General features: G+C 42.5%; 1 protein-coding gene across 1 annotated transcript in view; it reads right to left on the reverse strand.

The window, feature by feature from the left end:
- The window catches only part of ANXA11 (annexin A11), a 112046-nt gene that overhangs the window by 9900 nt on the left and 78331 nt on the right, over positions 1–23815 (reverse strand). The window contains exons 6-11 of the mRNA XM_082268204.1: positions 18227–18321; positions 14015–14128; positions 13832–13922; positions 10297–10376; positions 8565–8621; positions 6771–6864 (exon numbers count right to left, since the gene is read on the reverse strand). Coding sequence (XP_082124330.1) covers positions 6771–6864; positions 8565–8621; positions 10297–10376; positions 13832–13922; positions 14015–14128; positions 18227–18321 — 531 coding nt within the window. The remainder of the gene's footprint in view (positions 1–6770; positions 6865–8564; positions 8622–10296; positions 10377–13831; positions 13923–14014; positions 14129–18226; positions 18322–23815) is intronic.

The raw sequence follows: 23815 nt of genomic DNA on the forward strand, positions 1-23815 counted from the left end.
AAAGAGGACCAGGTCCTCTAAACAGCAGCCTGCAAAACCTTGCGGCCAAAAGAAGCATCCATAGATGGCAACACATCCACGTTATAAAACTTTGTGAAAGTGTGCACAGACGACCAGGTGGCTGCCTTGCAAACCTGCATCACTGACGACTAATGACGGAATGCCTAGGAGGCACTAAGCGCCGTATAGAGTGTGCCTAAACAGGGAAGGAAGGAACCTGACCCCTAATGGAATAGGCCTGAATCACTGCCTGTCCGATCCATCTGGAAATGGTCGCAGAGGAAGCGGTCAACCCTCCGAGGTCCATCCGTGAGTACAAATAGTGAGTCTGACTTCCTAAAAGACTCCGTAGCGGCCAGGTACATCCTAATTGCCTGGACCACATCCAAGGCATGCAAGGCAATTTCCTTCGGATGTTTTGGCCTGGGACACAGGGAAGGGAACACAATGTCTTCATTCAAATGAAAATCAGAGACGACCATTGGAAGACGACGAACAGGGACGAAGAACCACCTTATCTCTGTGAACCACCAAGTTAGGTGAACTTCAGGATAATGCCACCAATTCCCACATCCTGCATGCAGAGGTGATAGCCACCAAGAAGGCCACCTTCTGGGATAGCGTAAGCAGGGGAATCTCCCGAAGATTCTCAAAAGCTTCTGGAGGACTGAGAGCACCAGATTGAGGTCCCAAGGCGGCAACGGAGACAGCACTGGAGGGGCCAAGTGCCTAACTCCCTGACGAAAAGTACGCACCAGGGAGTATGTGGCCAAGGGCCGTTGAAAGAAGACCACTAAGGCCGACACCTGCCCTTTAGTACCCTAGTACTCAAGGCCAGTTTCTGCTCAACCCCCCATTGAAGGAAGGTCAAGACCGGAGCCACCGAGAAAGAGCGCAGATGAACCCCAAGAGACTCACACCACGCAATGTACGACTTCAACGTAGATCTTCCTTGAAGCAGATTTCCTAGCTTTTAACAGCGTTGGAATCACCGACTCAGACAAATCTCTATCCATCAGCACCTGGCATTCAACAGTCAAGCCGTCAAAGCCAGCGACTGTAAAGCAGGATGTAAGATTGGTCCTTGGGACAGCAGATCCTCCCTGAGAGGAAGCTTCCAAGGAACGTCACCGACCAGCCGCACCAGATCGGCGTACCAAGCCCGGCGAGGTCAGCCCAGAGCCACTAAGATGATTCGATCCCTTTTGCCTCGATCCTGCATAGAAGTCTTGGGAGAAGCTTGAGAGGAGGGAAGGCGTAAATCAGACGATACTGACTGCACGGAGCCACTCCTTCGTTCCCCCGGCTCAGCCAGATCTGATCGTCCAGAGACTCCAGAGTCTTGTCCCATTTGGCCAGAATCTACCTTTGCAGGGACCCCGTAAGGAACTGTACAAACGGAACCACCTCAAAGGTAGACACCATCAGGCCAAGCACCCGCATGCAACTCCGGAGAGATGACCATCTGCTGGACAGCAGGAGACATATACAGCCTGCAGTTTCTGGAGTTTGTTCAGAGGAAGGAGCACTCTGGCTAAGGCCTAGTCCAGAATCACACCCAGATAGTCCAGCTTTGTGGACGGAACCAGAGCAGACTTCTGAAAATTCAGAATCCAGCCAAACTCCCTCAGAGTTCATATGGTGATTTCCAGGTTTTCCACCAGTGAAATAGGAGACTCTGCTAGCAGAAGGTGGTCTTCCAAGTAGCCCAGTACCGCGATCCCCCATTGGCGTAACAATGTTAGCACCGGGGATGACACTTTTGTGAAGATCCGAGGAGCAGAGGCGAGACCAAAGGGTAATTCCACAAACTGATAATGCTCCACTCCAACGACAAAGCGGAGCAAGTGCTGGTGACCGGCACATATGTACTGTGAAGGCAAGCATCCTTGATGTCCATAGAGGCAAGAAAACCCCCCTGAAGCAGGAATCCCACCACCGTGCAAATAGACTCCATCCTGAATCCTGAACTTCATACCCGCACAAAGCAGTTCAGCACCTTGAGGTCCAGGATTGGACGTACCTTGCCTTCCTTTCTGGGAACTGTAAAACGGTTTCAGTAAAAACCCTGAACACATTTTGAAGTCAGAGCTGGGACAATCAACCCTTGAAATAACAGGTCTTGTACCGCCCCAAACAAACCCTGTAAGGGGTCCGGGGACAGGCGCAAGTTGGAAGGAAAGAACCTTGCTGAGGAACAAGAGCAAAACTTGATCTTGTAGCCGGACCAAATGACTTTGTGGACTTACTTCTCTTGTACCAGGGAAGTCCACAGGTCTGGAAACCAGCGAAGACGTCCCCCCACCCCTGATACAGGTGAGGGCGCACCTTTATGCTGAAGGAGCCTTGTCCGCAGGTCTGGAGAAGCCCGCTCTCGGGTTGCCAGACCAAGCCTCTTTTTGATCCTCCAGAGGAGGCCCTGAAAGACTTCGAGCCCTTGTCAGTCAACCCTGAGGGATGAAAAAACTTCTTATGAGCCGGGAAGGAGGACCCACATCTATGACAAGGGTCCTTGCCCTTAGTAGCCTGCGGAAGAAATGTACTCTTTCCCCCTGTGAGACCTTTAATGATGTCATCCAGGGTAGCTCCAAACAGGCGATCTCCTTCAAAGGGGAGATCAGTCAAGGCCTTTTTAGAAGTCTGGTCCGCAGACCAGCATTTAAACCAAAAGAAATGTTGAAGGACCACTGCTGAAACAGAGAGCCAAGCCACTAGGGGAGCCACATCCAAAGAAGCATCACAGATAAACTGCAGCCCCTGGACCAGCTGGTCCGCCAGCTCAGCAAAGGCAGGGGGGAGCTGTTCTCCCTCCAGGTGACAGCGTAAAAGCTTAGCCAACTTAGAGCTTGTGACACCAGGGCAATGGTGAATACTGGCCTTAGTGCCGAACCAGCCGAAGTGTACATATTGCGGGCCACAGCCTCCACCTTCCTGTCAGCCGGATCCTTAAAGGCCGGAGACACTTCAACCGGAATCATGGTTGCCTTGTTCAATCTGGAAACGGGAGGGTCCACCACCGGTGGAACAGTCCACTTCTTAACAAGGGACTACTTATAGGGGTATCGCCCAGCAAATCGCTTAGGGACCCCAAGGGTGTGCTTTGGTTGCCCCCACTCTTTAGCGACAATTCTGTCAAAATAGGTGGGGAAAGGAAACAGCTTTGCTGCTCTGGACGCCTCCGTCGCAGTTGCATCCTCCATCTTTAAAGTCTCACACACAGATACAATCAGTGCTTTCACCAGCGCCTTTTCGTGCGCAGTTGCAGATGTGGAGGAATAATTCTCACTATGTGAAGATTCTGCGCATGTGGTCACAGACCAAGCAGGGAGACCCACGTCTGCTGAATCCCAGGGATCCAGGAGGGATCACTAGGCCTCAAGGACAGGTCCTGGCAGGAGCCCCTACCAGGTACAACCCCCGCCCCCCCCCGCCAGGGCTGCTGATAGAAGAATGGGGGTGCCTGACGGGAAGGGAGGGTCCAACTGTCCCAAGGAGGGGCCCACGTCCACCCCAAAACCCTCCAGGGGGAGAGGGGGGACAGCTATTCACCATACCAGGAACCAGGTGGGCACTGCTCAAGACAGAACCCCTTGCCATCGAAATGGGGGGGCTGTTGACCAGGCAGGATACTGCGACTCGGGCTGAGACCCGGTCGTATGCGACCTCGCGAGGCATTTAACTCCCAGGCTAGCCCCTGTCCGGTGAGGTTATGTCGGGGCTGACCTAGCGCGGAGCTGAGATCTGCGCACTTGCTGGCCAGACTGGGGTGACCACTGGATCTAGATTATCCAGCCCGGCAATTGATTGTAGATCTATCAGGTAAAAAAACAGAAGAAAAATTTCTCTTTTATAAGAGAAAAAAAGAAACTTACCAGGACCAGAGATCCCAGCAAGGAACTAGGTCCTTACTCCTGATTAGGCAGAAAAAAAAAAACTGAGTACCTGTAGCAGAGAGAGGGAGTATACCCCCCACCCTCGGGACTGCCCATAGGCATAGTCAGACTTTCTGCCTAGTTTCCTATGCCTGTGGGGGGCAGTATAACCCAATGGTTACCAATATCAGCTGCTGTGTCCATCAATTAACGAAAGAAAAACTGACAGGGGTTTAATTCCTACACCACTTTATCCAAAACTTAAAAAAATACGTTTTGGATTTAAAGTGATACTAAAGTATTGGTCTTTAGTTAAAAATAACAAACATGTTATACTTACCTGCTCTGTGCAGTGGTTTTGCACAGAGCAGCTCAGACCACCCTTTTCTCAGGTCCCTCTTCAGTGCGCCTGGCCCCTTCCCCCTGTTGGCTGCGCCCAAAGCATGCAGCTTGCTATAGGGGCACCCAAGCCAGAGCTCCCTTTGTCCATTCAGACACAGAGCCGCGGCCCTACCCCTTTCTCTCCACATTGGCTGACTGATTGACAGCAGCAGGAGCCAGTGGAGTTCACGCTACTGTCTAAGCCAATGGGGAAGGGAGTCCCGGGCAGCTAAGACACTCCTGCAACATAGCTGGATCTAGATGGGGGCTCAAGTATCAGGGGGGATGCTTCACACAGAAGACTTTTTATCTTAATGCATTAGGATAAAAAAAACTTTCTGACTTTACAACCACTTTAAATATGCTTTACGAATTGATGGACAGTAATAGATCATGCGTTCATGTTCAAACACAGTATAGACTACACATATTATGAATGGATTCTGAATGAAGCTGCCCTGCTCTGGTGTACTACTGAATTGCCTCCACACTAACCAGAGATTTTTATCATGGAAATACCTGCCCAACTTTTATTACAAACATTTCTACAATGTAAACTGTGCTAGCTTTCCAAAGAAAACCAACATTTTAAGCAGCCTTTTTCTCCCTAATTCCCCAGAGCATTTTTTCTTCTTTTTGTCAATCAAGGTTTTGGTTTTGTACATTATATCTTATAGGTTTTGTAGGCTACCCCAGCCTTTTTAAACTGGGGTGCCTTGAGGCTTCTTCAGGGGTGCCTTGGCAAAATGCCTAAAAACTGATACAAAAAAAATTGTATACAAGCCAGCAGGCGGATGAAGCCTGCCTTTTAGTTACACAAAGCCACATATTTTCATTATGCACCATTATGACTTTCTAGACACTGGCATCCTAACTACCTATGATGTCATCAGTTGAGAAGGAGGATGCCTGTCATGTTCACAGTATCCTTGTTTGACCCTCCTTTGCCTCTCATCCTCAGCACTGGGGTCACATTTTCTGACTGATGGAGAGAAATTGAGGTAGAAGAGAAACATTGGAATAATAGTCAGTACCAGCGTGCAAAAGTGTATTTGTTTTGGAAGAAAAAAACACCTCTAATGTTGGGTATCCTACATGTGTGGATATTGCTGCATTATGTAAAACTATTCGAAAAGTTTTTTTTACATTTTAGAATGGGGTGCCTCAAGACTGTCCATAATTTTAAAGGGTGCCTTGGCTGAAAAAAGGTTGAGAAAACACTGGGTTACCCTAATGTATTATACATTGTTTTTTGTTTTTTGTTTAGGATTGGACTTTAATTTGGTAGTAAATTTGGATATGTATATTTTTTCCTTGGTTTTTATTGAAAAAACATAGTATACAGTTAGTAAACCTGCATTTTTCTGTAATTCTTTCCAATGCAACATTCATAATTTGAGCACCCCCGTATATTCACAAAATATAATCAACAAAGTCTACCGATTAAAATTATACCACATAAGTGTGACTTTTAAGGAACATTGCTGAATGGTAAAGCCGAACATATGCATCTTACTTTGCATCCACAGACAGCAACGTTGGGGGTTATTACTGCATCTACTGACAGCAACGTTGGGGGTTATTACTGCATCTACTGACAGCAACGTTGGGGGTTATTACTGCATCTACTGACAGCAACGTTGGGGGTTATTACTGCATTTACGGACAGCAACGTTGGAGGTTATTACTGCATCTACTGACAGCAACGTTGGGGGTTATTACTGCATCTATCAACACCAACAACACCAATGTTGGGGGCTATTTTTGCATCTATTGACACCAATGCTGGGGGTTATTGCATCCACAGCCACCAATGTTGGAGGTTATTATTGCATCCACTGACACCAATGTTGGGGGTTATTTTTGCATCTAGTGACACCAATTCTGGGGGTTATTATTGTGTTCACTGACATCAATGCTGGAAGTTATGACTGCCCCCACAGACAACTGCACTGGGGGTTATTATTGCGTCCACTGACTCCATTGCTGGGGGGTTGTTATTGCGTCCATGGACACAATCGCTGTTATTTATTATTGCATCCAGTGATTGGAGACCATCACTGCATCCAATGACACAAATGCTGCGGGTTATTTTTACTGCCACAGACACTGATGCTGAGGGTTATTGTACTCCAACTTCTTCATTGTGCATTGTGATAAGCTTTAAAAAACGCAGGACCAAACTTTCTGGGTTTTGAGGTGCATTTTAACCCATTAATTTTGAATAGGCTGCCTAACTTGATGCAACGAACACAAATGCACTGCTATTGTGCCGCCCTCTGGAAGTGTTGAGAGTCACACGTGACCTTCTATAATTTTCAAGTTGACCACCACTGTCTTTGATGGCCCAAGTATCCATATTATTACCACAGTTTTACCAAGTAACCTTTCCAGCTACCGAAAGACTTTTAGCCTACATCAAATGTCTGCAGACAATTTTGTCTCTTAAAATTGCTCTCTTGAGGTAAAAAATAACGAATTCTTATTATTTTTCAAAACAGGGGTGCTTCTAATTACCTGCATTCAGATGTGCTCTGCTGCGTGTACAAAGAATGGCATTAAATTTGGACTCATCTGTCCCCAGGCGTTTTTCTCCTGCAGCATACAGCTCCTGTAAATACATTATTAACCTGTTAAAGAATACATACATACAGTCGTGTTCACAAGTTTACCCAGGCAGAATTTGTAAGATATGGCCATGTTTTCAAGGCCCCTTGCACATAGGACATCTAGCCCCTGTGCTTCCAACCCTGGCATTTTTATGCACCTACCGAAGTACAGATGCACGGCCCTACTGCATGGAGCATGTCGGTCTAGGGTAGGCTGAAATACGCTGTGGCTGTACAAGGCTACACACTGTAATGAGTAGTACTCTCAATTCTATGCATTCAGGAACGAATGCTAGGTATTCGGCGTCCCTTACATAAGTCCCTTAACGTATAGTGGGCCGAAACGCAAGTACCACAAAATAGGTAAAATGTATAAAAGACAACAGTATAAATAAATATAAAACAATATAAACAACATGAGCAAGTAGCCATAACACTAGACAAAGAGCAACTAGACACTAGGCACTTAGGCTAGGTTCACACTTGGGCGATGCGGGAACCAGCGCAATTCCTGTGTAGGTTCCCGCATCTCCCCTGAATCACCGTGGTTCACACTGACATCTGCAAACAGCTGCGGGTGTCAATTTGAAATTAATGACACCCCCAGGTCGGTTAGCAGATCGCAGTGCGAACTGTAAATTGGTGCAGGAATGGGATCGCATAGGTGTGAACACCCATGCGATCAAGATTCCAGTGCAGACCAAAAAAAGGGTCCTTCACCATTTTGGCATGAGTGCGTTGTGATTTCAGCCATACAGTTTGTGTGGCTGAATTCGCATAGCACAGACATTGCATGTGATCTGCAGAGCAATGGGGTGTGAATCACATGCGATGTCTGTGTTCGCACCAGTGTGAACCCAGCCTAAAACACAAACCGGGGCAAGGGGAAGACAGCAAAGACCTCTAGTGTGGTAGTAAAATCCAAGGCTTTTTAAAAAAAAAATGAAATTATATAAATCATAAAATATGATATAAAAAGCACATATAGTCCAAAGGAAGAAAGCCCACTGAATCGCACAGCAATCCAGGGAGGAGTGGGTGGATGAGCAGCCATAGCGTCCGGACTGCTGTGGAGCCAGCTAACAGGTGAAAAGTTACAAAGGGATGCCTGGCTTCCTCGCTCCCAAAGGATGGCACTTGATGGATGAGGATCCCCTCAAAAGTGCAGGGTCGCAGAACACCTTTCGAGAATGCCTCCTTCTTTAGATCAGGCTGAGAGTCCTGCAACTTATACGAGTGGACCACCCTCTATTAAATGCTGTCCTTTGGGAGCAGAGAAGCAAGGCATCCTGCATAGCTCTTCACATGTTAGCTGGCTCCACAGCAGTCTGGACGCTATGGCTGCTCACTGTTTCAATAAAGCATTGGATTTTACTACTACACTAGAGGTCTGCAAATTGTATTTCAGCCTGCCAAATATTTTTGTTTCAGAAGTGTCCAGGGTTCTCTACGATCTGTTTGGTCTAGTTTAGGTGCGATACTTTGAGACATTGGTGCAACAAAAATGGCTAAAATGCCTGGATCAAAGCGATTCTAAAGATCTACTGAATAGCAGCAGCAAATCTAGGGTAGACAGGGGGATAATCAGGTTAAAACAGTATTGCTTGTAGTACAGATATGATACAGTATAGAGAGAATAACATGTTATGTGTTTTTAGAATGTTTGGGGGGTGGGGGGTATTACTTGTTGTATGATGCTCACCTGTACATCACGTTGGACCAGGGACATGTCTACATTAGTGCTCTCATCTCTGTTGCCCTGTAAAGAAATAGCACAAAACAGGTTCCCAATTTGAAAAAAAAAACACAAACTTTATAGGGTACCTATATAAAAAAATTTAATATAATATTTTGCAGATTACCAGTTTTTAGATAGTGGCTGTATTCATTTTTTAGCCTCTTTTCCTTTATATTCATCCAATAGTCCTGCTATTAGCATACATTCTGTCCCTACAGAATACATTCTATTATCCATCTATGGAGGGAATCATGTCACAGAGGCTGAACTTCAAACATGTCTGCCTTTGTTCATTTCTATTACATGGAGAATTGGTATTTTTCACAATAAAGATAATACTGTTTAATGCCTCCAGTTCAACTCACATGAACTGACAAGGGCACTGTATTTTGGCAATCAACAGGTGTTTTTTATATTTTCTGAAATATTTTTTAGCCTGAAAAATAAAATAAAAAAATCAAAAGCAACCACCACATCTAAAGGACTATATATTACTTTTTTGTTCTTTTTACTTAAAGGAAACCCCTCAAATTTGTATACTGGCTAACCCATACAGTCCTGCTGCACACAATAATTATATGGTTGCCTGACAAGGGATGATTTTAATTTTGAACAATGAAATCTCTGTTTATAGCTTCTCTAGATATTGCATTACAGACTCTCATTTGACTATTTCCATCATATCAAATAATGATCTCACTGCCTTCTTCAAAGTATGAATAAACAAGAGGTCTTTCCTGAGCCAAGAGTTCATGTTTAGGTCTGCATTATGAGCTAAAATGTGGAAGTGCAGGTGGCATCTGTCTTCTAAGGTCTATACTCTTACCCATAAAGGGTAATAGAGTGGCACTACTCCAGTAACAGAGGGAATCTGCAAAGTCAGAAATGCATATTGAGGATGGCTAGACAGACATCCAGAGATGCCCAGGAGTTCAGCAACATTTTTAGGATTCATTGATCTAAATTTTACCAAAGCTACATCTAGGCCACTTTCACACTTGTACGACTTGGGACTGCAAAGTGAAAAGTCATACTCCATGATTTCCAATGGGTACCGTTCATATCTGTGCGACTTCAAGTTGCAACAACTTCAAAGTAGGCCCTGCACTACTTTGGTCCGACTTTGATGCGTTTTGAGGTCCATAGACATAGGCATTGCTTCAAGTGCAGTCAAAATCGCGTCATAAAAATTACCGTAAAATCACGCAAATTTTAGGTTGCACAAGTGTGAAAGGGGCCTTAGACACAATGGTTCTGGACTTTAAACACTTCACTAAAAACCACAAACACCCACAATTACAGCTAAGCCAATGATTTATAGACTCAGTAATAACACTTAAAACAGTCACCAGTGCTGATATGATACAGGATATAAAGTATTCAGCTCTGCTATTGTAGGGTGGATGACCGGTCATTCTAGCAAGAGATCCAATAAATACCATTTCTAGATTTTCTTTTATTCTCAGGCCCAGTGTTATCAGCATACTTTTGCCAAGCTATTTACCCAGCTGTATTTATTGGCTGCCTAGCAAAAAAAAAACCCCTGCACACACCTCTCACCTGGCTAAATAAAAATTAAAAATTATAGGGAGAACACTACAGCCATTGGTCAATTTACAGCATACAGTTACAAAAACAATATGTGTCATTGCTGGAATACATAAAGAAACAGTCAACAAGCAAATTGCACAATTACCTGACACAGTGAAACAACTAGCCGCTCGAAGTGACCAGAAGTATCACTCTTCAGTGCTTGCTCCAGGGTCTTCTTAAACTCTGAAGAAGAAACACACAACAAAAAATAAAGTCAATTGTCATAAAACCCTCATCCAAACTGAAAATGTATGAGATTCAGATGTAACAGAGGTCATTAGCCTCTCTCTACTGTGCTCATTTATAAAGGGCCAGGCTGTAAAAGGACCCTGTCACTACAAGGTTGATACGGAAGTGAAGTCTGCCTGGAAAAGATGCTATATACTTACCTTGTCCCTGTGACTCCCCTGGAGGTATTTAACATTTCTAAATGTGTGAATACTCATTGTGGTGCCATTGGTAACCTAATTCATATTTTGTGGTCGTGTCCCCATCTGCGTAGCTTTTGGAGCGCTATCAACTCACGGGTATCCTAACAACCCCCCCCGGTCTAGCATTGCTTAAACTTTACATATCCAACTTTCCATCACAATATCGAACTATAGTTTCACATATATTAATAGCATCCCATTTAGTGATTACTAAAAAATGGAAAACCAACTTTGCCCCTGACGTTCCGGATGTTGTCCATAGAGTGAATTTACACTGTTTGTATGAAAGAGCGATAATGTAATAATAACTCCCTAACCTCCTTCAACTATAAATGGTCAACATGGATTCATACCTACCTGAAAGGCGAAGCACTCTAAAGTTCTTTACTTACCTTTAATACAATGTACTAAACAATGGTGTATTGTTCTCTACTCAGAGTTAACTTTGTTTGAATACGTGTACCTATCCTCTATTGTTACTACTACCTCCCCTCCCCCTTCCGTTTCTGCCAAACGTTTACCTCTCCCCCATTTAAGTCTTGTTACCCTTAATTTCTTTTTTTTTTTTTTTTTTTTGACTTCTCAGTGCCATGCTCATGTGCAAATCGACTAAGGACAAACTTTAGTTCTAGTATAATCTTCATAAAAACAGCATAACTACCATAACGAGTAAATTATGGACCTATGTATAAATGTGAATTTCTAACTTACTAAATGTTAAGCTTTTACGTTTACTGGATAATATTAACATTTGAACCAGATCAATAACTCATGGCATTGGCAACCCCAGCTGTTATGTATACCTCCTTGAAGTGTAACCGATCCGGTTTTCTTGTTAAACGTGTAAAAAACCCAATAAAATACATTGAATCATAAATGTGTGATTACTTGTTCCCCCTCCTGCATGTTCCCACTGGCTCATATGTCATTGCTGGACGGGATGAACCACAGCATAGGAAGGGGACACACCCAGAAACATTGGCAAAACAAAAATGCAGAGCCTGGCCCAAAAATATCCCATTAACATGATCAGGAGTATTGTCACTACATAAGACCACTTATAGTGTGGTGGGGAGAGCAAGGATCCAGCCCATAGTTCTAGCTGTACAGAGATAGCTGTGGCAGAGAAGCCACTGGTGTCAGAGCAGGCAGGGCCGTTAGTGGTCTGGTAAAATCCTGGATGGTGGCCATTCAGCAGAGCAAGACTGCAGTCTAACAGTATGCACGTTGTGAAGAAATCTGGGAAACTTCTTCTGGGTGGTCAATAGGGGGATGGTGGCTAGGCAACGCGTTTCAGAGGTGCTCTCCATTCTCAAGCCTTATGCGTCTCCTAGCAACCATCGCTGCCTCTTGGCTACCCAGACCTCTTCATAGTGTTCACAATGTCAGACTGTAGCCCCAGCTTGCTGTGTGGCCACCATTCAGGATTCTGCAACACCAATGACAGCTCTTTCCACTCTGACACCAGTGGTTTCTCTGCCATAGCAATCCCCGTACAGCTAAAGTTATGGGCTGGATCCTTGCTCTCTCCACCACCCTGTAAGTGATCTTAAGATGTGACACTACCCCCGATCGTTTTCTTGAGAGTATTCCTTACTCTGATTATTTTTTTTTTTATCTGGTACTGTTTAATAGGCTCTCTCTCGGCTATCTGATAGCCTTGGGTTGTGGGACTACCTCTCACCTACATCTCATAAAATTTACAATATCATCAAAAAGTTAATTGATTTTAGTAATTCAATTCAAAAAGTGAAACTCATATTTTATATAGATGTGTTACACACAGAGTGATATATTTCAAGCATTTCTTTCTTTTTATTTTGATGATTATGACTTACAGCTAGTGAAAACCCCAAATACAGGTTTTCAGAGAATTAGAATATTACAGAAGACCAAATAAAATAAAACAAAAGGATTTTTAATACAGACATTTTGGCTTACTGAAAAGTATGTCCATGTACAGTATAGTATGCTCTCAATACTTGATTGGGGCTCCTTTTGCATCAATTACTGCATCAATGTGCCGTGGCATGGAGGCGATCAGCCTGTGGCACTGCTGAGGTGTTATAAAAGCCCAGGTTTCTTTGATAGTGGCTTTCAGCTTATCTGCATTTTTGGGTCTGGTATCATCGTGGACTGTGGAAAATTTTGCATTTAATTTGGAAATGAAGGTCCCAGAGTCTGGAGGAAGGGTGGAGAAGCACATAATCCAAGTTGCATGAGGTGCTGTTTGAAGTTTCCACTGTCAGTAATGATTTGGGGAGTCATCTCATCTGCTGGTGTTGGTCCACTGTGTTTTATCAAGTCCAAAACCAGCACAGCCCTCTACCAGGAAATTCTAGAGCACTTCATACTTCTCTCTGCTCACCAACTTTATGGAGATGCTGATTTTATTTTCCAGCAGGACTTGGCACCTGCCCACATTGCCAAAAGTGCAAATACCTGGTTTAATGATCATGGTATCACTGTGCTTGATTGGCCAGCAAACTCACCACACCTAAACCCCATAGAGAATCTGTGGGGTATTGTCAAGAGAAGGTTGAGAGACACCAGACCCAACAATGCAGATGAGCTGAAGACCACTATCAAAGCAACCTGGGCTTCCATAACACATCAGCAGTGCCACAGACTGATCGCCTCCATACCACGCTGCATTGATGCAGCAATTGATTCAAAAGGAGCCCTGACCAAGTATTGAGTGCATACTATACTGTACATGGACACACTTTACAGAAAGCCAACATTTCTGTATTAAAAATCCTTTTTTTATTTTTTATTGGTCTGATGTAATGTTCAAATTTTCGGAGAAACTGAATGTTGGATTTTCACTAGCTGTAAGCCATAATCATCAAAATTAAAATAAAGAAACGCTTGAAATATCACTCTGTATGTAACGCATTTATATAAAATATATACGAGTTTCACTTTTTGAATTTAATTAACTTTTTGATTATATTCTAAAATTTTATGAGATGTACCTGTTATAGGTTATCCTCCTCAACAGCCTGATTGCGCCAATCTATTGAAAATTTGCGATTATACCCAGAAGTGGAATCTGAAGACATGGCTGCTAGAAAAGTATACAACGTCTGCTTAGATGGGATTAGATAGGCACAAGATGGGCACAGTGTTCATAAAGAGTAAAGCACTGATAATGATAATTAATTGTATGTATTGTCACTGTATTTATAAGATATAAGCGCTCACCTGTTTTGTACACACGGTTGATTTCATGTATCTGCTCATTTGTCCGAGATGCAAGAATCTCAATTAGACACGCCTCGTCTGTACCAGCACCCTGGTGTAAAAAAAAAATAAAAAATAAATACAGTAGTAACCAATCTTGTGCACTGAACTCCTGCTATGTAAACAGGACAGATTGCTACTTACTTTTATTGCTTCATAAAGCTCGTATGCATCATAATAAGAAGGTGCTTTCATCATAGCCAGGATTGTCTTTTCAAAGTTTCCAGAGATCTCAGACTTCAAGTCCTTTATCAAATCCTATCAACAAAGATGTATAATGTAATAATACAGTTTACAGGAAAAGGTAAAATACCTCTAGAAACTATGAATTTATGCAGTTACTTTTCCTTAGAAATAATTAAAAACTGATCACAACTCAAGTAAATATTGCCCCACTGAGCGACTACCCTCTTGTTGATAAACCACTACAACAAATCCTTAATTTCCACAAGTAGCCTGCACCATGTGACTTCCCTTTCAATGGTATAAACCTGCTCTTTTATGCTGGCCATGTATGGACCGAAACTCGGCAGGTTCAGCAGGATTCGATACATGTATGGGCAGGCTGATTGTAACCAAGCTGATCCATCGATCGACTTGGGTACAACCAGCATGTCAAATTTTTAGCACACGATTATTACCAGCGGCTATAGACACTAGCAATAATCAATGTGTTCTCCCGGCATTGAAGGGAGAACCAAATAGCTCTGAGGGAGGGGTTCCCCCATCAACAGTTAGTATCGAGAACCGAGCGATTTTCTCTCCTGCAATCTATGGCCTGCCTTAAGCCAGCAATAGGTGGTTTGAATCTCAACTGGTTCAGGAGATCAACTTGGATACAACCAGCTTGTGGGGTTTTTCATGCAATTATTGCCAGCTGCTTTAGCCGCTAGTGATAATCACTGTAGGTTCCACCAACAGGGACGGCTCATCCCGCCAGGAGAACACAATGGCTCCATGGGAGGGATTCCCACATCAACACCGACTGTGGCTGCAGGAAAGAAAATCGCACTATGCCTGGCTTTAGTGTAATCCTGACTTAGCCAGGACTGACACTGGTAAGAAATGTCGCTGTATAATGGAGGGATCTGAGTAAAAGAATTAAGAAAAAAAAGACTGATAATGGTCATAAGCATCAATGCATAAACTGTTTTTTACTTAAAATAAATCAAAATCCCTCAGCTATTCCACAACTATAGGGTGCATTTCCCCAATACATATAGACTAAACCAAGAAAAAAAATAAGAATACACAGGACACACAGAAAAATGTATTACACTCAAATATTTTAAAAACACTTTATGAACTACACTGACTGTGTGCAAGGGTCAGCGCCCGGCGATTCAAATGAAAGCTGTTACAGCGGGGTGATCCCCCGCTCTGTGATTATATGGCCGGCTTTCCTCTTCCTCTCTCTTCCCCTGCACTGGTAAGGCTGCATTGACGGGCACGGTGAGGCTGCATTGAAGGCACAGGTGAGGCTGCATTGGGGGCACACGTTAGGCTTCATTAATGGACACTGGTGAGGCTGCATCGATGGGCACAGATGAGGCGGCATAGATGGGCACAGATGAGGCGGCATCGAAGGGAACTGGTGAGGCTGCATTCATGGGCACTGATCAATCTACACTGATGGACACTGGGGAGGTTTCACCGATGGGTACTGATGAGGCGGCACTGATGAGCTTCACTGATGATGCTGCACTGATGGGCACTGATAAAGTTGTTAATATTTATTTTTGTAAACATTTAACAGTGTCATTTTATGGGATAATTTATGAGGTCGTGTTTAGGGGCCGGCTGGGTAGTGGTTGGGTGGAGCAATTGGTGGCGAGTAACCCTTAAGGCCTGGCTAATAGCTCAGGACTTTAAATTTTGAGCCTTGGTATAGTCTAATTTTCTGAGATATTTGGGGTTTTCACTAGCTGTAAACCATAATCATCAAAATTAAAAGAAAGAAATGCTTGTGTAACGCATCTATATAAAATATAGGAGTTTCACTTTAATTGAATTAACTTTTTGATGATATTCTAATTTTATGAGAGTCCCGTGTGTGGGATTTGTAATACAGAAATGTTGGCTTACTGAAAAGTATGTCCATGTACAGTATAGTATGCACTCAATACTTGGTCGAGGCTCCTTTTGCATGAATTACTGCATCAATGCGGCGTGGTGTGGCATGGCATGGAGGCCTGTGGCACTGCTGAGGTGGTATGGAAGCCCAGGTTGCTTTGATAGCGGCCTTCAGCTTGCCTGCATTGTTGGGTCTGGTGTCTCTTATCTACCTCTTGACAACCTCCAACAGATTATCTATTAGGTTTAAGTCAGGCCAGTTTGCTGGCCAATCAAGCACAATGATACCATGATCATTAAACCAGGTATTGGTATTTTTGGCAGTGTGGGCAAATGCCAAGTCCTGCTGGAAAATGAAATCAGCATTTCCATAAAACTGGTCAGCAGAGGGAAGCATGAAGTGCTCTAGAATTTCCTGGTAGAGGGCTGCTCTGACTTTGGAGTTGATAAAACACAATGGACCAACACCAGCAGATGACATGGCTCCCCAAATCATCACTGACTGGAAACTTCACACTGGACCTCATGCAACTTGGATTCTGTTCCTCTCCACTCTTCCGCCAGACTCTCGGACCTTGATTTCCAAATGAAATGCAAAATTTTCCACAGTCCGTGATGATCTGGGGAGCCATGTCATCTGCTGGTGTTGGCCCACTGTGTTTTATCAAGTCCAAAGTCAGCGCAGCCCTCTACCAGGAGATTCCAGAGTATTTCATGCTTGCCTCTACTGACCAGCTTTATGGAGATGCTGATTTCTTTTTCCAGCATGTTTAGTGTGGGAAGTTGGCTGTGGCTCTTTGTGGATTTACATCCAGCTTCCCACTAGGCTTGTGAGAGCTGCTCTGCACTTTGTAAATGGATCCGCACCCTTCTAGGACCTGTGAGGTGTCCCAAGAGGCTGCAGGTGGGGGAGTCGGCTGGAGTGGGTACCTGTCAAAACTACGTACCCACTCACAAAAAACAATGTGCCAAAATATGTAAAGGAGGGGGGAGGCGGCATAAAAGCAGAACTTCCCTTTTTAAATGAAGTTCTGCTTTAAGTAGATGATGAATACAATATGCAAGGTGACAAGGTGTCAATACCTGATACTGTGCAATCTTGTTTCTTTGTAAAATTATATGTAAGCCCAGGTTCACACTGAGGTAGTTTTGAAATTGTGCGAGCACGATTTCAAGCCGGCATTTCAGTCTGACTTCGGAGGCGATTTCACAGTCATCTGAGCGGTTTCCTGCACAGATGTCTATGGAAATCGCCCCCCACCCCCCAAAATCAGCAAAAGTGGTACAGAAACTACTTTTGGGAAGCAGTGTGGCACCACAAACTCAGTATTGCACAGATTTGGACAGTGCCATTGCAGGCAATTGGCTCAGATTTGACATGTCAAATCGCATGTCAAAACGAAACAATGTGAACATAGGCTAAAAGATTTTATCCTGGTTCTTTAGAGTGGGTTCAAGAGATGTTGTCTCACTCCCAATAGGGAACAAGTGGAATTGAATGTGTATTCAAGAGCTCCCTGTGCAAGGTTTATTTATTTATTTGTGGGACAGGTATTTGGATTTATGGTGTGACTAATCATATACCGGATTAGGAATTAAACCACATGTATATTGAATCATGCAATTTAATGGATCTACACAGCAATATGCCAAGCATTTGAAATTGTAGCAAAAGGCACTGAATGAATATTTGCTTATCCAACTTAAATACATTCCATTGTCATGTGGATCTAAAACCTTGTTAAAAAATAGATATAAGCGGTTGTGTTTGGAAAGCAGTATCACCACCAAACGCAACCCATTCAAGTGATTGGGAACACTCTGCAACCGCAAAGTAACGCATGTAATGTGCAGTTTCAGAATGGTGCAGCAAGATCCCACTGGTTAAGACAATCGTCAGGAGGTAACATTGCATCCAAGCTACTAGTTCAATGCCTTTGAAAAGTGATCCACTGCATATCACTTTTTAGAGGGGTGGTAAACACACCAAACATGTAAAGAGCCCTAAAAATAAAAAGTACCTAGCAACCATTTTTATGTGAGCCCCATATCTGGGTGTTGGGGGTTTTGCAGGGGAGTGTAGTGAGGTAAAAACATGCACCTAATGGGAATTATGACAGCAGTGGTATTATCGGATTCCTAATACAACATACAGGTTTTAACATTGGATTCCGTGAACACCAGCCAAAATATACCATGTTATAGACATTTGCATAGCTTGCAGTTTTATAAAACAGGTACAGTAATATAGATGTGCAGAGTAAAGACTAACTCCAGAATTACCTTTCCATAAGCAGTTTTGAAGGACAAGCTGATTTGCTGCCTTTGTTTGTTTGACCGGCTTCCCAGACATTCAATGATGGCCTTCTCATCGGTTCCTAACATGCCAAGGGTTTGATTAGACATCAGTTAATGTGATATGACACTGACATACACTCAGTTTGTACTGCACAGTGCCTTTAAAATGTATTCATACCCCTTGAAATTCTCCACATTGTCATGTTACAACCAAAAATGTAAATGTATTTTATTGGGATTTTATGTGATAGACCAACACAAAGTGGCACATAATTGTGAAGTGGAAGGAAAATGATAAATGGTTTTCAAGATTTTTTACAAATAAATATGTGAAAAGTGTGGCGTGCATTTGTATTCAGCCTCCCTGCGTCAATACTTTGCCACCTTTCACTGCAATTATAGACTTTTTATGTTCTGCTGTGTGTTTGTGTTTTCTACCACAGTGCAAAACATACTGGCAGGTTAATTTTTCTCCTAGATTAGCCCAGAGTGTTTTTGACTGGGTGGTAGAAGCATTTGATCATGAGCTCTTTTTGGAGAACAGCGACAGATGTGATTTATGTTAGGTGTTCCATAATATATTGGTGCTTTATAAATACTGTAATTCAATTGAGAAAAAATGGTAGGTCAAAACTTGTCAAACATTGGTAATATTATGGTCTACTTCCATCACTTGTCGCATGTTTTATGGAGAGGTTGTTAATTTGCACATACAGTGCCTTGAAAAAGTATTCGTACCCCTTGAATTTTTCCACATTTTGTCATGTTACAACTTAAAACGTAAATTTATTTTTTTGGGATTTTATGTGATAGACCAACACAAAGTGGCATATTATTGTGAAGTGGAAGGAAAATGATAAATGGTTTTCAAGATTTTTACAAATAAATATGTGAAAAGTGTGGCGTGCATTTGTATTCAGCCCCCCTGCATCAATACTTTGCCACCTTTCACTGCAATTACAGCTGCCAGTCTTTTTGTGGGTATGTCTCTACCAGCTTTGCACATTTATAGAGAGAGTGAAAATGTTGCCCATTGTACTTTGCAAAATAGCGCAAGCTCTGTCAGATTGGATGGAGAGTGTCTTTGAACAGCAATTTTTCAAATCTTGCCACAGATTCTCAATTGGATTTAGGTCTGGACTTTGACTGGGCCATTCTCACACATGAATATGCTTTGATCTAAACCATTCCATTATAGCTCTGGCTGTATTTTTAGGGTCATTGCCCTGCTGAAAGGTGAACCTCCACCCCAGTCTTAAGTCTTTTGCAGACTCTAACAGTTTTCTTCTAAGATTGGCCTGTATTTGGCACCATCCATCTTCACATCAACGCTGACCAGCTTTCTTTCTTTCCCTGAAGAAAAGCATCCCCACAACATGATGCTGCCATCACCATGTTTCACGGTGTGTTCAGGATGATGCGCAGTGTTAGTTTTCCACCACACATAGCATTTTGTTTTTAGGCCAAAAAGTTCAATTTTGGTCTCATCTGACCACAGCACCTTCTTCCACATGTTTGCTGTGTCCCCCACGTGGCTTCTCGCAAAATGCAACTGAACTTCTTATGGCTTTCTTTCAACAATGGCAGATAAAAAGAGACAGGAGGCGCCTCTAAATGCAGAATGTAAAAACCATTTAATGAACACAGAATAACGCTGTTACTGCTATGTGTAGATGGATATCCGGTGGCCGCGGCGTGGAGCAGAGTTGACAGCAAGGCTGGAATACAGTTCCAAACGAGGTCTGGAGAGAGAGAACTGATGTCACAATTCCGGGCATGCGTGCTGCAATGGAATCGGCCACCGGATATCCATCTACACATAGCAGTAACAACGGCACAGCATTCCTAGAGACACCAACGGAGGATGGGGATTACCTTCTTCATGCTTTCCCTTAGCCCACACCATGTGAGTTGCTAATCATTATTCTGTGTTCATTAAATGGTTTTTACATACTGCCTTTAGAGGCGCCTCCTGTCTCTTTATTTATCTGCCTCAGTTATTCTGGAAGCTGGTTTCCTGTTCCTAGTGGAGTGCTGCCCTACTACAGTATAACCATCCACACAGACTGTTGCCAAGAGACTGTTTTATAGAGACTATACAATACATGTTTTAACAGATGCTATTCTGTTTGTTTCTTGCATGGGTTAATCATTCACTGTTTGCTGTGCGCTCTTTCCCTGGTTTTCATTTCTTTCAACAATGGCTTTCTTCTTGCCACTCTTCCATAAAGGCCAGATTTGTGGAGTGCACAACTAAAAGTTGTCCTGTGGACAGATTCTCCCACCTGAGCTGTAAATCTCTGCAGCTCCTCCAGAGTTACCATGGGCCACTTGGCTGCTTCTCTGATTAATGCTCTTCTTGCCAGGTCTGTCCGTTTAGGTGGACGGTCATGTCTTGGAAGATTTGCAGTTATGCCATACTCTTTCCATTTTCGGATGATAGGTTTGTAGAGATGCACCGAAATTTCGGCCAACTAAAAATACCGGCCGAAAAGGGTGTTATCGGCATTCGGCTGATGAGAGAAAAAAAGGTGCCGATAATGGCACTGAAAATGCATATGATGTTGCCGCAAATTTGCTGCGAATTTATGCCCATTGTGCCGCGATATTAGTTTAGCAGTGATTTTGCGTCGATTTTTACTGTGCTTATGGAGTGTTTTTCAATGGTCATGTGACTCAAAAACCGCATCAAAAAATGTAACATGGGTGCATTATTGATGCGTTCTTGCTGCATTTTCAATGCATTTCAACAGGGAGGTGAGTTTTTTTGTGCAGGTTTTTTTAACTAACCAATAATGCAGCAAGCAAGATTTTCAACACCACAATGGAAGCCCAAGGGACCAGAGTGAAGACATACAAAGAATTTAAAGGGATACATTTTTCTTGAGCTTTTCTTGCGCTAAAGGTGCCAATAATGCCCGAAAATAAATTCATATTAATTTAGATTGATATTAATTAAAAAGTCGAATACAATTATATAAAAAATATACATTTTTAAACGGTCAAGTTCGGTTTTGATTTTCTGCATTCTGCCTTTTTGGTTTCGGCACCAAAATTTCCATTCGGTGCACCCCTAATGGATTGAACAGTGCTGCATGAGTGCTCTAACTTTATCTCTGACCTGTCTGGTATGTTCATTGATCTTCATGGTGCTGTTTGTTGACTAAAGGCCCGTACACACGTACCGATCGTCGGCATACAAACGTCGGTGGACGAAGGATCTGCCGATTGTACGCGTGTTAGTATGGTGCCTCCGACAGATGTCTGCGCACAATCCGCGGACAAAAGTCTTTCGTGCAAACATGAAAATATTTGTATGCCGACACCAGAACGGACGATTGTTCGCCTGTCAGTACACAATTCGGCCGACAGACCGCAGATTTGCAAGACTGGGCATGCTCAGAAAATAGAAAACACAGGGAAAGTTAACCATTACATGACATCACTTCTGCAGTCGGCGGACAAAATTCTTGTGCTGTCCTTGTGCTGTCTTTGCACTTTTCAGCAGACACCGACATCCCGGGGAGAAAAGAGGAACATTTGTAAGCCGACCATCGGTACGTGTGTACGGGGCTTAAGGTTCTCCAACAAGCCTCCGGAGAGCTTCACAGAACAGCTGTATTTATACGGAGATTAAATTACACACAGGTGGACTCTAATTACCAATTAGGTGACTTCTGAAGGCAGTTGGTTCCACTAGATTTTAGTAAGGGGTAGCAGAGAAAAGGGGGCTGAATACAAATGCACGCCACGCTTTTCAGATATTTGTAAAAAAAAAAAAAAAAATTTGAAAACCATTTTTCATTTTCCTTCCACTTCACAATTATGTGCCACTTTGTGTCGGTCTATCACATAAAATCCCAAAAAAATACATTTACGTTTTTGGTTGTAACATGACTAATTCATTTGGAAGGATTGGGAAACAGGGATTTCGGGCACAAGAGTTTTTTTAAAAAGATTTCTTTTATTCAACAAAAAACTAAATATTTTAAAATCATAGAAAAATACAGGCAGATAATTGTGTATTGAGGACACAGTGAGACCACAAAAAAATGGTCTATGTTGTACAATATCTCAGTACATAGAACTTATAAAAGTAATTTACATACAGTTCAGAGTACTCTGAACTGTATGTAAATTACTTTTATAAGTTCTATGTACTGAGATATTGTACAACATAGACCATTTTTTTGTGGTCTCACTGTGTCCTCAATACACAATTATCTGCCTGTATTTTTCTATGATTTTAAAATATTTAGTTTTTTGTTGAATAAAAGAAATCTTTTTAAAAAAAAACTCTTGTGCCCGAAATCCCTGTTTCCCAATCCTTCCAAATGAATTAGTCAATTGAGGATAGGGGCACACCCTAAATGGATACGTCATGGCCAAGATGGCTGCTATCTGTGGACACATGACTTGTAAAATAATTCTAAGGTTGTAACATGACAAAATATGGAAAATTTCAAGGGGTATGAATACTTTTTCAAGGCACTGTATGTGCAAATTAACAACCTCTCCATAAAACATGCGACAAGTGATGGAAGTAGACCATAATACTAAATAAATTTATATTAGAATAAAAAGTCTTTAAGAGTATAAGCACCATTGTGAGCTTTTTACTTTCATGACACGCTGGCTATTACGGTGAAATCTGCTGATATTTGGGATGTGATCACCTGGAAGTGCCATCCATAGGATATCCTGCATTTGAGCCTAACTGTATCTATCTTAAGGTGAGCGCCCAATCACAAGGGGGTGCACGATTAGGATTGAGCTGTGACACCCCGGTCACTCACTTTGCTTGGGAACACTGCCACAGTCAGGTGGCTTGAGCACTTATAGAAGATTCATTTACACCACTCCGCACTGATCATCACTACAGACTTTTTTGATACTTGATTTTTATATGCTGCATGGACTTATTTATATATTATATCACTGATAGAACACATCATTAATTGAATTTTATATATTGCATGGATTGAAATATATACAATTTTAGCACTGGGATTTATTGCAATATTCACTTGTGTTTTGCACCTTGCACTTTTTTCTTTTTAGCATTGAGATATATCATTGGTATAGTATCATATTCATTTGTGATTTGCACTTTGAAAATTTTTTTTTATCTCTCAGCATTGGATTGTATCTATGATACAGTGTCCTATGTTTATAGACTCAGGATTCTTTGCTTGAGGGCGGAGATCCACTCATACTTACATATATTTTACCAATTATTTATTTACACATATTTATAGTTTTTTATTTGCGCAACACTATTAATATATTTATTGGCTCTTTGCAGTTTTATGAGAAGTGAAGTGTCTGCGGCATTTAAAAATCTGAGGTAGGTAAGTTGCTCGCAGGAAACCTTGTTTCTTAGACCATAATATTACCAACGTTTGACAAGTTTTGACCTACCATTACATTTTTTCTCAATTGAAGTTGTCAGAATATAAACAAAGGCCCACACCAATTGCTGGCATATTTATTTACAGTATTTATATAGCATCAATATATTATGGAACACCTAACATAAATCACATCTGTTCTCCAAAAAGAGCTCATGATCAA

This window comes from Pelophylax lessonae (genome assembly GCF_965119305.1).
Source record: "Pelophylax lessonae genome assembly, chromosome: 9".
NCBI lineage: Eukaryota > Metazoa > Chordata > Amphibia > Anura > Ranidae > Pelophylax > Pelophylax lessonae.